This window comes from Leptinotarsa decemlineata, unplaced genomic scaffold (assembly GCF_025532065.1).
Source record: "Leptinotarsa decemlineata unplaced genomic scaffold, Ldec_3_MD MMD2_tig00001621_RagTag_RagTag, whole genome shotgun sequence".
In the NCBI taxonomy this organism is placed as follows: Eukaryota; Metazoa; Arthropoda; class Insecta; order Coleoptera; family Chrysomelidae; genus Leptinotarsa; species Leptinotarsa decemlineata.
Window position 1 is genome coordinate 3,323,409 of NW_027412566.1, and position 14,393 is coordinate 3,337,801.

The 14,393-nt window shown below is 35.1% G+C and overlaps 1 protein-coding gene across 2 annotated transcripts in view; it reads right to left on the minus strand.

The window, feature by feature from the left end:
* The window catches only part of LOC111510503 (uncharacterized), a 151,388-nt gene that overhangs the window by 62,311 nt on the left and 74,684 nt on the right, over window positions 1-14,393 (minus strand). For both annotated transcript variants that reach the window (XM_074176195.1, XM_074176194.1), the window contains exon 3: window positions 5,385-5,492. In XM_074176195.1, the coding sequence (XP_074032296.1) occupies window positions 5,385-5,492 (108 nt within the window). The remainder of the gene's footprint in view (window positions 1-5,384; window positions 5,493-14,393) is intronic.

Sequence of the window (14,393 nt, forward strand, 5' to 3'; positions counted from 1 at the left end):
GTATTTAATTGTAAATTTAATATTCTGATTATTTTATAGATTTGTAGAATTCTGAACAATAAAAAACTATTCCAAATATAAATTGTCTTTCCCAAAATAAAATATTTAAACAAAATTAGTTTTCACCATATTTTAATTATCTTCTCATCATACAGAATATATCAATGGAAAATTTTTATTAATACCCCCAGTCCAACGCCTATGCATATTATCTTAAATGTAATATCAAAAAAAACATCGAGCGGTTCTTTTGGCGGTATTTTCGCATTCTTTATCGGTGTTTTCGCGTTCTTTGTCGCATATCCCTATTTTAATGGCTCGTTAGCGGCGTCCTCAAGGGATATAGGGGGTAGACATATCTCAATGATTTTGTGGGTGAATTGCAGTGTTATTTGCTTGAGACGACTGTTGTTTTTTTTAATGTAGCGACATGTTTGCATTCTTGAAATTCTTTCACTCTCAGACAATACTGAACGAACTATAATAATAAAATTCTCCATGTCAAAGGATGAATGACTGTCAATCTTTCTGCTATTATCAAAAATATTTTATTCCAAGTGGGCCACGAGCTATTTCACCGTTCCTCAGTAAACAGTCGTGCGGATCCAAAAATGAAAACTTCGTTAAAACCAAAGCACTTGTTACCAAAAAGTATATTGGATCACTACTTTAGACGAACGTGAACCTTTCAACTCAAGTATAATTCGATTTGAATAAGAGAAAGTCTCTTGCCGAAGGGAGGAGTACTCGCAGAAGGGCAATCTGAAATCGAGGGACAAATGGACCAAGCTAGACGTGTGAATTCGATAAAGATTGACTGTTTTACCACCCCACTCTTGGTCTTTTAAAAGGATATTCTGGATGAATCGCAGCGGGAATATTTTTATCCTAGTTGGAGGACTTCCCTTAAAATGACATGGATTTCCGCGTCATTATAGTCGAAGTTACTTTTTCATGAACGTTTCAGTATAGAAACTGATGATGAAGCTAAAATCAGATTGTGACGTAAACAAGAAGAGGGTCAGTTTGTAATGATCTGTCAAAGGGTGTCATTTTTCTCATGTGGGCTATTGAAAACGTTAAATATAATTGTGAGAGTTTATTTTACATTTGAATGGGGCCAACTTATAATTTTTTCAAACTGAAACATTCTTTAGTTTAGCTTAACAAGATATGAAAGTTTCTGCTGGAAACATACTGAGAAATTATCCTCGTAGATGTCTGTATTAATATAAGAAAGTATTTTTCAACAGATTACTATTCAATTTCAACTAGCAAAGAACTGAAAGGATTTTCCGTCAGTAGCTCATTGCTATGAAAATAAAGGTTGTTATTAAATTGGAAATAACTTTGAGATAGGCAAATGGTATCTAAGCAAATCTAGAATTTCGTGATTTTCTCCTGAAGTAACATGGTTTTCGTCTTAGAGACACTACATCGTTTCAGTCGTTTCCGCCAATTGAAAAACAGTAGCGCTGCAGAGTTTTTCTCGTATAAAAAGGGGAATTGCTAAATAAAAACAACCAGTTTTATATTTACCCACGAAAGGTAATTCCAGCAGATTCTAGAGGAGAAGTTGCTCAATAAACTGGAGCCAAATCAACGGAAAATGATTCAGTTCACAATAATAGACATTGTAAGTGCCAGTTGTTGTGTTTTTGCTGCTATTGAATTGAAATGACCATGGTTTTTCTCATACTTCTCCTAACTATTGGACTGTTCACCAAAGGAATCCATATGATGGTCAAATTTAAAATCAAAGTTCCACTTTTCAACTGTTGCAAGTTAACTATATACCACATTAAATTCAATCTGTCACGTCGATTGGAAAATGGCTATCAGATGAAAATTATAAATTGAAATTCAAACAAAAGGAGAGAAAGGAATCCAAAGCATGATTGAGTAAAAAAAAATATATTGGAATATTAGGAAACAAATTTCATTCTTATGTATTATACTATAATTCCAAAATAATAGGTACTAAATTCTCAGAAATGAGTGACATATTTTGCCTCAATCTGTCTCTTCCAGTGGCGTAAAGAAATTATATTGAACAGATGAGGAAAAATGATGAAATATATAGAATCACAACCTTGACAAAAACATTTTCGTTTTAATTCATAATATGTCCGACAATTTAGTGCCCACTATTATGGAATAGTACTACTATACAATAGATGTGAGATTACTCATAGATTCTTAAATTATTATTCCAGGGTTACAGAAAATGATCAACCGAAATTTGAGAAAAAAAGTCAATTTGCTTGTTTTAATATCCAACAGACATTCTAGTGTTTACGCTCTCAGAAAAAATTCTTATAGATGCTTTTTTGTGGGAAAACTTGTCTATCAGAAGTAATGCGATGTTCCTTATGATATTAGCCAGAGGAAAAGCTGTTTTTCGACAGATATTGGAAAGCACAGAAAGGCTGGAATAGCTGACAGTTTCGAATATTCATTCGAAATATTTATATTCTTCAATTTGGGAAAAACTTTAATTTTTTTTTTAATAAAAATGACGATTCTATGAATACCAACAAAAATGAAAAAAAAAAAATGAATATGAGGCATGTAATTTTAAATATAGAGCCGAGCTAACTCGTTTTCAGGATATCAAATTTGAAGACGCGAGTGATGTGATGAAAAATATAATAAAAAGTTTTAATAGTCATACGAGTATATAAAAAGTATCCACATTTGAAGAAATTTGAAAAAATATAAAATCCCTAGCAGGGATACAAAAATGTGTATTTGACTGTAACTCGAAGAGTGTGTTTAAAAAAAGGAGACAAATTTGAATTTGACCAAAAAAATGGAAAAACCAAGGCGGATTTTCGGTATGATTAGACCAATTCCTGTTAAATATGATAAAACTACTAAATTATTTTCATTTCCATGTTCATAAAACAGGGAAAAGTCAGTGTACTTTCGAAATTATATCAACAGTTTCACTAATTTCTTTTTAATCTATTTGTTGACTTTGAGATCTCGAAATTTCATTGCTTTTGAACTTTGTTAGAAATCACAATGTTTTGTCATGCACCCTGAATTGGAAAATAATGAATTTAACACGAACTTGTTGCTCCGAAAGAGATATCAAAGACAAAAATGAAGAAAATACAGCAGATTTATCGTTCAAAAATGAGTAGCAATTGGATTCTCTATTTGAAACTTTTTCATAGTTGATTATGAATATTACTGGAGTTTTTTCCCAACACCAAATCGTTATTTTTACACCTCGACACGTGTTTCGATCACCAAGTGATCATCTTCAAGATAAAACTAATAACTACTCAAAACTAAAGCTACTTATACTAATCAGGCATGCGACAAAATGATGTAGCTCTTCGTTTGAGGGTCTCCCAAAGTGTTATCAGTCGATTGTGGGGGCGTTTCCGTGAAACTGGCAGTCCAGCCGAACAACATCTAGGGCGAGGACGCGCTACAACTACACTTCAAGACCGATTTTTGGTCTTAACCGCAAGAAGACAACCGACAATCACAGCACCTGAGTTGGTTAACGTGTTGCAGCAGACGCACCAGGTAACCATTGGTCGTGATACTGTCAGAAATCGACTGCATGAAGCAGATCTCCACAACAGAAGGCCACTTAGATGTCCACCTTTGTCGAGAGGCAATCGCGGTAGAAGATTAGAGTGGTGTCAAGAACATCAAAACTGGGATGCAAATGATTGGGCCACAGTTTTGTTTACAGACGAATCCAGATTTGGATTTCATCCAGATTCTCGTCGAGTAAGACTGTGGAGACGACCTGGAAATAATGAACGTTTGAGACACGTCCAGGAAGTCCACACATACAGAGGTGGTACAGTAATGCTATGAGGCGGAATCATGATCGGCTGCAGAACCAATCTGGTTTTTTCAAATCGCTCCCTCACAGCTCGACAGTACCTCGACACCATTCTTCTACCTATCGTCCGTCCGTTTGCTGGTGCTGTTGGGGAAAACTTCCACCTAATGCACGATAATGTTCGTCCACATGTCGCGCGTCTAGTGACTGACTGGCTCACCAACGAAGGAGTTGATGTATTGCCATGGCCAGCACAATCACCGGACCTGAATCCCATCGAGCATGTGTGGGACATGCTTCAACAAAGAATTACTCCGCATATGGGGAACATTCACACAACGTTTCAATTGAGAGAGCTTTTAATCGTTGAATGGGCAAATGTACCTCAACAAGACATTGATAATCTCATTTTGTCGATGCACGATAGATGTAGGGCCGTAATAAATCAGCGTGAAGGCCATACTTTGTACTGATTCCAATTTTTTTTTGTATTATGATTTTTTTTCGGGGTGCCAAAGAAGAGCCATATTTTTTTAGTTTTGCTTATATGCGCACTTAGTATTTTTGACCATTTAATAAATTTTGTTGTAAGTTACATTCGTTTAATAATCACCCGTCAACTTTTTTTTCCCTAAAGCGATCTAAAAAAAATTATTGCCATTTTTTAAAATATCCCTAGACTTTTCCGATGTGTATATAATATTCAGATAGGCAATATTGTGAAACTAATTTTATATAGCTGAAAATTGTTCTATATATAGCTGTAACATTTAAACATACATAAGGACATATTGTAAATAATTGAAAGGCTAATTGTAAAATTAATTTAGGGTGGTACACTTGTATGGGTGGTATTACTGATTACCTACCTGTATGATGTACCTGATAAGTATAAGTAGCTCTAGTTTTGAGTAGTTGTTAGTTTTATCTTCCTCTTGAAGATGATCACTTGGTGATCGAAACACGTGCAAAGGTGTAAAAATAATGATTTGGTGTTGGGAAAAAACTCCAGTAATATTCATTACTACACCAAAGGTTCCAAACAGTATATCACAAGTATAGTTGATTATAGCTCAAGTTTCTTACAGGTGGAAGAAAAATAGTAACGATCAACATTAATTGTTCCTGAAGTTCCTAACCATGGCAAATATATGTTTTAAATATGGCATATAAAAATCTTTCGTTACAATTTTCAGGTACTTCCTATTCTACCCATTTGGAAGTGGGTTATTATATTATCGAACTATTTATTATTCTCTTCAATCGTGATTTTGTTCATCTAAAACAATTTTTACGACATTTCAGTACTTCGTGAGACTCATTTCAAAGCAAAGTAAAATATTTTGGCTGTTAAGTATAGTAATTCCACAGCAAGCTATCAAACAGACATTTATTCAAAGCCCAGCCATTGTGTTTGAAAGTTCAACAATATTTTGTACCCCATTCAGCGACCTCGTTACTTCCAGCAACTTCCAGAGAGGAATTCTTGGTGCAATTTCCTACGTCAGGCATCTCCTGATCGATCTTACAAAATAAATTTGTGCTCACTAAAATGAATTTCACGTGTACTCACTTGGGGAAAGACCTAGTCGAGTTTGAAGAGCAATTTTCGACTCCTCGCTAGATGGCACAGGCATTTCCGGCCTCCAAGTCATGTCCGGCTCATTTAACCATAACTTTCCTGAAAAGGGGAAAATATGAATTATTCTGAATGTTTTCACGTATTAGAGGGGTGGAGACAGGAGGAAGGGGCAGGGAGGTGTTCAATGCTTTCCATATGTAATAGGTCCATCGAGCCTCATTTCCTGAGACTAATTACAATCAGGGAAATCGTTCAAGAAGCCACTAAAATTCACAATAGGTTGGGAAAAGTGTTTTTCTTGTTCTCCAATGTAAGGACTTTTTTCGTGATAGGTGAAAATGCTTGTTCTGGAGTTTTTCTACGCCAGAAGAGTCAGGTTGACCTTTTATTATCTAGTTTCATTTCAGGAAAAGTTTGGTATTCTCTTTTGGCAAAAGGTAACGTCATATAAATACTGTGTATGAGGTTAGGTACTGAAATTTAAACATTTTCATCACGTCTCGTTTGAAAATCAAAAGGGACCTTCTTGTTACATGTTTTTTGCGTGGAACCAAATATCCGTCTTTTTTTTTTTGGAAAGTAACACTCTCCAATGAAACTTTTCGCTCCCTGTAAATTGTACATTGTGGGAATATTCCATCTACATTCTCCAGGTAGAAAATAATGATGAGAATTTTATTCACTGTGATACTATAATCTGTATATAACTAGCACCTACAAAAAAACTCAACATGGAAGGTATAATCACTCGAAAGTATTCAAAGTGCTACCGCGTTGAACATATTTCCGTGGAACAATTACGAGTGTCAAAAAAATATTCAAAACAACTAACTTAATACTCGACCTTGAGAGAGTTTGAGACGTTAAAACACGGTATCGATGGTGTGTACTATATAGTTTGAACACGAATGCATGAAGTGCATGCTTTTCTTTAATGCCCCCCCCCTTTTATTTTCTAAACTGGTCAAATCAAAAAATTGAAATTTGAAATAATGAAATTAATGCACGAATAGGTACTTTATTTTGAAGTGAAATTGACAGATGAAACTGGGCGCCATCTGGACAATTTCAAAAAAGAGAGTCTATATAAACTTGTGCCCGGAAATGCTTCGTTTCAGAAACACAGGGTGTTGAAATTTAATTGTTTTTTTTAAAGCCTTTTGCAAAAAAGTCTTTTGCATGAAATTTGGTACCTTTGGGCTATTTTTGATGTGGAAAATCATAATTTTGTATTAATTTTCATGTTATGTCTAGAGGGCGTTGCGTACACTGTCATTATTTATTTCAAATTGCCCTAATTTTTTGACAGTAAACTTTTGGTATCTACTTTTCATGAGAAAACCTAATTTCCCCACCTTGAACAGGTACACCTCCCCAACTACGCTGGAGATATTTACAACTGTCTATATCGATGCATATTACCTACTACATCGTCTTTGATAACGTCTACCGCAGTAGTGGACGAAATGTCAGGCCTATAAACCTGCAGTCCTTGGCTAAAAATCATGAAATGGCTTTCACATAAATGTGCAGAGGTTTGAAACCCACACATAAAAAAGCTCAGTAATTAGCAAACACATCTCAAATCTGGTATAGGTGACCAAAGTTTTATATTCCACATATAATCTATCAGCTATGAGTTTACTGTTTTGTGATAATGGTAATAATTATTGCAGCAATTTTAAGGTGTATTCATATAGTCACAAGTTTTGTGTGATAGAAATTAATTTTTTCATCGCTTTTACAGTTTTTACATTAATATTGTAGAATCCAGAATCATTGTTTCATAAACCTCTGGTAGAAGTCCATTATATCTCAAAGTGGAGAGTAGTAGATTTACGAAGAATAAAAACTCAAAGTCGTCTCCATAATTTAATGTCACCATCAGATGTTAAAGCGGTAAAACCATCAATCAGTACATGTTTTGAATCTATATAGGTTCATCATCAGTTAATATTTAAAATTCTTCAATAAAAGAAGAACAACATCACAATAGTTATGTTAGCTGATGATGAACCTATATACGTTCGAAATATATACTGATTGATGGTTTTACCGCTGTAACATGTGACATTACATTGTGGAGACGACTTTGAGTTTTTATTCTTCGCAAATTGTTTTATAAGCATTCCATTCTGCAGATTGTGAAAAAATTACTCAAAACTGAAATACCACTCTTTGTTTTTCTAGTTGATGAAAATCTTGCAGACAATTTTGAACTAACGAATCATTACGTGAATACTCAACAAATCGTTTCGATTTTCGTTTGTTGAACGACGTTCACATTGTCAATCAGTATAGAAAACACAATTTCAGAAGAAAATCAGTAAAACATAACAATCCACTCATTGATGTGAGAAGTTCAGAGGTTGAAGACCCGAGCATAGTAACGTTTGTGGCTGTTTCTGAAGCGGACCAGCTTCATGGAGACGGTAGAGAATAGGGAGGGAGGGGATATTGATTAGTGCGACCCTAGTTATCGCTCAACCCTCATTCCTTCCATCGCAAATGAGCGCCTGAATCAACTAGCATCCTACCCCAGACACGTTCATCGGCAGAATACACAAATACGGGAAATGCGATTGTCAAGAAATCGCAGGATTCAGAACAATAGACTGCTTTTATGGAATTATTATACTGTGGAAAGACGAATTTTAGCACAAATGAAAACAGTTGTCAAAAAGATGTGGACTTCTACTTTTTCATTGACGCTGTAGGTGAATTTAATAATCCATTCATTCATCTATTGCTTTCATATATTGGTTCCTGGATGGCATTCCTTTTATAGTTGTTTTTCGTGGTTGCATTCATATGTTGGTTCCTTGATGTCATTGAAAATTTGGGTTATGATTGTTCAGCAATTCTGTTTGTTCTGGGCTGTGTTTGTGTTCATTCACTCGATTTCTCAAAAGCTGCGACGTCATCCCTAAGTAAGCTTCATCGCGATCATAAACAGAATACTATAAAACCAGTTTGATTGTCCCATTATAGGAACTTTGCTCTTGAGCGGTGTCCTTAAATTGTGTGATTTGTAATAGGTTTTTATGTTGTGATTTTTGAGGATAATAAATATATTTTCCATTAAGAGTCGTATGTATGGTGTGGTAATGACGCATTGGAACTGTTATTTTTATTTTTAGTGAGACGAGTAGCATTATGAAATCCATATGTGCGTCGTATCTAATATAATTAGTTTACTATTTTCGATTAATTAGGTGCCTGAAAAATTGATTTTGTTTTTTTTAACAAATAGATCTTGTTGAGAGATAGCGTAACGCCGAACCAGTGGAAAGAGTATCGCACAGTCGCTTGCGCATGGTGCCTCGTCGCAACGGCATGCTTCTCTACGCCAGCAATTGGTTTTACGTGCGGATATAGATGATTCACATTAAAAAACACTTTTTTCGATAACTATATGTAAACATTTGTACCACAGACTTATGTTTCGAATGCTTTCTTCATGTTGACGTGAGCTTTATAAGCCCACAGTTCTACCACTGTTTCGTCAAGCTTTCTACGAATTATTGTGATTAGTGATTCCCAACTACTTCCATTTTGAAAAATATCAAATTCGTTTATATATTTCGTGTTTGGTTATGAATTATTTTTTCGTCATAGACTTTCAAAACGAACTGTCAGTCCAATGTTGAAGTATGAAGAATAATTTCGAAAAGTCAAAGTTCTCAAAACTCACTCGAAATTAATTCAAACATATCTGTAAAGTAATGAATTTGCTCAACTGGTATTCGTTTCGAAGGTGTTGAGTAATAGATAATTTTCCACTCATAGGATGAAAGTAGAATTCATTACCCAACAAATGTAGTCATAAAAAGAAAGAGTAACGTTATCAACTGTATTTGTTTATCTACATTCATTCATTTATTCTTTTAATCATGAGATGTTGAGTAATGGATTATTTTTCACTCATAGGATGAAAGTAGAATTCATTACTTCACAACTGTAGTCATAAAAGAGAAAAAGTAACGATATCAACGGTATTTGTTTATTTACATTCATTTACTTGTTCTATTAATTATAAGGTGTTGAGTAATGCATCATTTTCCACTCATAGGATGAAAGTAGAATTCATTACTCAACAACTGTAGTCGTAAAAAAGAAAGAGTAAAGTTATCAACTGTATTTGTTTATTTATATTAATTTACTTATTCTATTAATTATATGGTGTTGAGTATTGTATAATTTTCCACTAATAGGATGAAAGTAGAATCCATTACTTCACAACTGTAGTCATGAAAGAAAGAGTAACGTTATCAACTGTATTTGTTTATTTACATTCATTTAATCATTCTATTTATTATGAGGTGTTGAGTAATGGATCATTTTCCACGCACAGAATGAAAGTAGAAATGATTTCGCAACAACTATAGTCAAAACAGAAAGAGTAACGTTATCAACTGTATTTGTTTATTTACATTCATTTATTTATTCTATTAAACATAAGGTGTTGAGTAATGCATCATTTTCCACTCATAGGATGAAAGTAGAATTCATTACTCAACAACTGTAGTCGTAAAAAAGAAAGAGTAACGTTATCAACTGTATTTGTTTATTTATATTCATTTACTTATTCTATTAATTATAAGGTGTTGAGTAACGGATCATTTTCCACGCACAGAATGAAAGTAGAAATGTTTTCGCAACAACTATAGTAATAAAAAAGGAAGAGTAACGTTATCAACTGTATTTGTTTATTTACATTCATTTATTTATTCTATTAATCCTAAGGTGTTGAGTAATGGATCTTTTTCCACGCACAGGATGAAAGTAGAAATAATTACCCAACGACTATAGTCATAAAAAAGAAAGAGTAACGTTATCAACTGTATTTGTATATTTACATTAATTTACCTAGTCTATTAATCATAAGGTGCTGAGTAATGGGTCATTTTCCACTCATAGGATGAAAGTAGAACTAATTACCCAACAACTATAGTCATAAAAAAAGAAAAAGTAACGTTATCAACTATATTTGTTTATGTACTTTCATTTATTTATTCTATCAATTATAATATAGTCGTTAAAAACCATGAGGTTGTTTCGACTATGGGTATAATTGAAAAAAAGTGTCATACATTGAATATTTTCTTGTTTCATTGGAGCATTTAAAACAATCCTATTCTCGCCGGAAAACCCAATTTTGTTTATAGTAAATATCCCCCCGATCAATCTCTCCTTTCATCCGATGTGTCCTTGGACGCGCCGCTGATGAAAGTGCTCGCAGAAAGGTCCTTTCAGACTTTAATCTTCAATTTCCTGAAATTTAGTAGTCCAGATTTAACATCCAGCGGCTACGCGTTTCGGAGAGATAAAACCGAGTTGAATAAAAGTAAAATAGGGGCATCTTCCTCGGCGGGTGGATTCCTTTTGAAGATTCACAATTTGATTCGAGGGGCCTAAGTAAATTGCGGCCTCCTTTCAGGGAACGTATTTCTGGACAGGACTGGACACCCCCGGAATCAAGGAAACAAGAGAGAGCCGTGGGTTCTTGTAGGAACAGTGTTTACACTTCCCGCGTCGGTGATTCCGAATGCCCAACATACGTGACGCATTTACTGCACTTGCCGCAGCAAATAGGGGTGTTGGGGGTTGTATCTCTCGTAAATACAACAGGAATTTTGAAGATAATTCGTTCTCAGTTCCAATAGATTTTGAAAAAAAAACGTGATCAACGAATCGATATTCTTTAGTCTATTTCCTCGAGCAGTGGAGTATTGAATCCTTCTCAACTTGCTGCTGCATTGTAGAACATGATTGTGTTGGTTGAGAAGTGAGAAATGTAGTATTTATTTCAAGCATTCAATGTGTTATGTTTGTAGAATTATCAATACATACAAGAAACCGTTGAATGGGACCTAAAAAATGGCGAAGTTGCCAAGTATAGATTACAATCTGTGAATCTCACAACGAAAATAATATTAAAGCATTCTATGTATATCAAAGATCAATGATACGGAGAGTATTCACTTTGTTGGAATCATCTGTAACAAAATTCGGTACATCATATTGACATAGTAGCCAAAAGAACATCAACAGCAATATTTATTTATATACACACATCGGAAAAGTCTAGGGATATTTTGGCAATAATTTTTTTTTACATCGCTTTAGGGAAAAAAAAGTTGACGGGTGATTATTAAACGAATGTAACTTACAACAAAATTTATTAAATGGTCAAAAATACTGAGTGTGCATATAAGCAAAACTAAAAAAAATATGGCTCTTTTTTGGCACCCCGAAAAAAATCATAACACAAAAAAAATTGGAATCAGTACAAAGTATGGCCTCCACGCTGGTTTATTACGGCCCTACATCTATCGTGCATCGACAAAATGAGATTGTCAATGTCTTGTTGAGGTACATTTGCCCATTCAGCGATTAAAAGCTCTCTCAATTGAAACGTTGTGTGAATGTTCCCCATATGCGGAGTAATTCTTCGTTGAAGCATGTCCCACACATGCTCGATGGGGTTCAGGTCCGGTGATTGTGCTGGCCGTGGCAATACATCAACTTCTTCGTTGGTGAGCCAGTCAGTCACTAGACGCGCGATATGTGGACGAGCATTATCGTGCATTAGGTGAAAGTTTTCACCAACAGCACCAGCAAACGGACGGACGATAGGTAGAAGAATGGTGTCGAGGTACTGTCGAGCTGTGAGGGAGCGATTTGGAAAAACGAGATCGGTTCTGCCGCCGATCATGATTCCGCCCCATAGCATTACTGTACCACCTCTGTATGTGTGGACTTCCTGGACGTGTCTCAAACATTCATTATTTCCAGGTCGTCTCCACAGTCTTACTCGACGAGAATCTGGATGAAATCCAAATCTGGATTCGTCTGTAAACAAAACTGTGGCCCAATCATTTGCATCCCAGTTTTGATGTTCTTGACACCACTCTAATCTTCTACCGCGATTGCCTCTCGACAAAGGTGGACATCTAAATGGCCTTCTGTTGTGGAGATCTGCTTCGTGCAGTCGATTTCTGACAGTATCACGACCAATGGTTACCTGGTGCGTCTGCTGCAACACGTTAACCAACTCAGGTGCTGTGATTGTCGGTTGTCTTCTTGCGGTTAAGACCAAAAATAGGTCTTGAACTTCTGTTGTAGCGCGTCCTCGCCCTGGATATTGTTCGGCTGGACTGCCAGTTTCACGGAAACGCCGCCACAATCGACTGATAACACTTTGGGAGACCCCCAAACGAAGAGCTACATCATTTTGTCGCATGCCACCTTGAAGAAGCCCTACAGCTCTATTCATCTCAGCCAATGGTAAGTGATGGCGTTCCATAAAAAAAACAATATTTCCAGTTTAATTGCTGAGCAAGAACTACATAGAATGCACAAACTCGACACTTTCAGATTATTCATTTTAGCCGAAAATCTACAGTTTGTAAAAAACTTGATAAAAGATTAGTTACCGTTTTTGCAGGCTTTGTTCAACCCATAGAAATCTACAGGGTGGTCGAGTGTACCAATTTTATCGAAATTAAACGACCTCATGCATTTATTTTTATGCCGGAGGGGTAAAATAAGGTTTTTTTTTCTTCTGGTATCATGTTCATGGTGTGTTCTGATGGCATTATAAGTGGCTTCATTTTTGAAAATGAAACAACACGCTTCGAGGATGTATGTGCTCATAACAGTCATAATATTGAATTTTTTGAAAATCTCTCTGCATGACTCTCTTCTACTCACTTTTGCAATTATTCTGATTGCGTATTTTTGTAATAAGAACACCCTTTGTACAGAGAAACTTGCTCCTCTCCGTATCTCATATGAGAATGGAAGTGGGCAAACTATAAAGACAGAAGGATATTTTCACTGCAATGACTCGACATAAACTTGAGTGCATAACATCCTTTTCTAAGTTTGCCGCAGACAGTATCAATATGAGAAATCCATGAGAGCTTTGAATCAAAGGTAATGCCTAGCATTTTGATAGATTCAGAAGAAGACACGACGTTATGGTATTTTCAAACAACAAAAGCTGGTGGTGTTCCCGACTATTTGAATAAAACATCAGGGCATTAGTCTTTGATTTATTAATTATCAAATGGTTTTTGTCTGACCATGTTATCACCTTAGTATAGGTAGTCTCAGCCAATAATTTTAATGATACTAAATCTTCTTCTATGATCAAAATGTTTGTGTCGTCTTCATAGCATGTCGTAATAATTTTATTGTGTCATTCAAGTATGATATGAGGTCATTGGCAAATACTATGAATAGAAGGGGGCCTAATATTAATCCTTGAGGGACACCTTGCGTAATGCCCAAGGGATTACTGTTATTGTTGTTTATTTTAAAAATTTGCTGTCTGTCAGATACATAGGATTCTAGCAAGCTATACGACTATACCTTGACAGTTTTGATAATAGAATCTCATGACTAACACAGTCAAATGCTTCTGAAAAGTCTATGAAGAGGCCCATAACAAGTTTTTTATTATCAAGAGATTGAATTATTTTGTTTTGGAATTCACATAAGGCTGTTTCGGTACTTTTTTTAGCTGTAAAACCGTGTTGCGAGGATGATAATAACTTGTTTGACGTGAAGAAACTGGTTAATTGAAATTTGATATTCCATTCATATAACTTAGATATGCTGGCTAATACACTTATAGGTCTATAGTTGTTAACGTCATTGTTATCTCCTTTTTTAAAAATAGGTGTTACTCTTGCTATTTTTAAATTTGTTGGAAAAACGCCTTTTTCTGTAGAGAGGTTTATAAGATAAGTTAATGGATGGGATAATTCATTTTGAGATTGTTTAAGTAATTTGTCAGATATATTGTCAATACCACAAGAGTTAGAGTTTTTTAGACCATTAATTATACTTATTACATCATTTTCTGTAATCGGGTGCAATAGGTATGAAATCTCCAAAACGAGCGCCAACCCAAAGGTTTCAGCCTTAGCTTTTAGTTACAAAAAAGTGGATTCGAGGTATTCAGATATAAATGAAATTTCAACCGAGTTT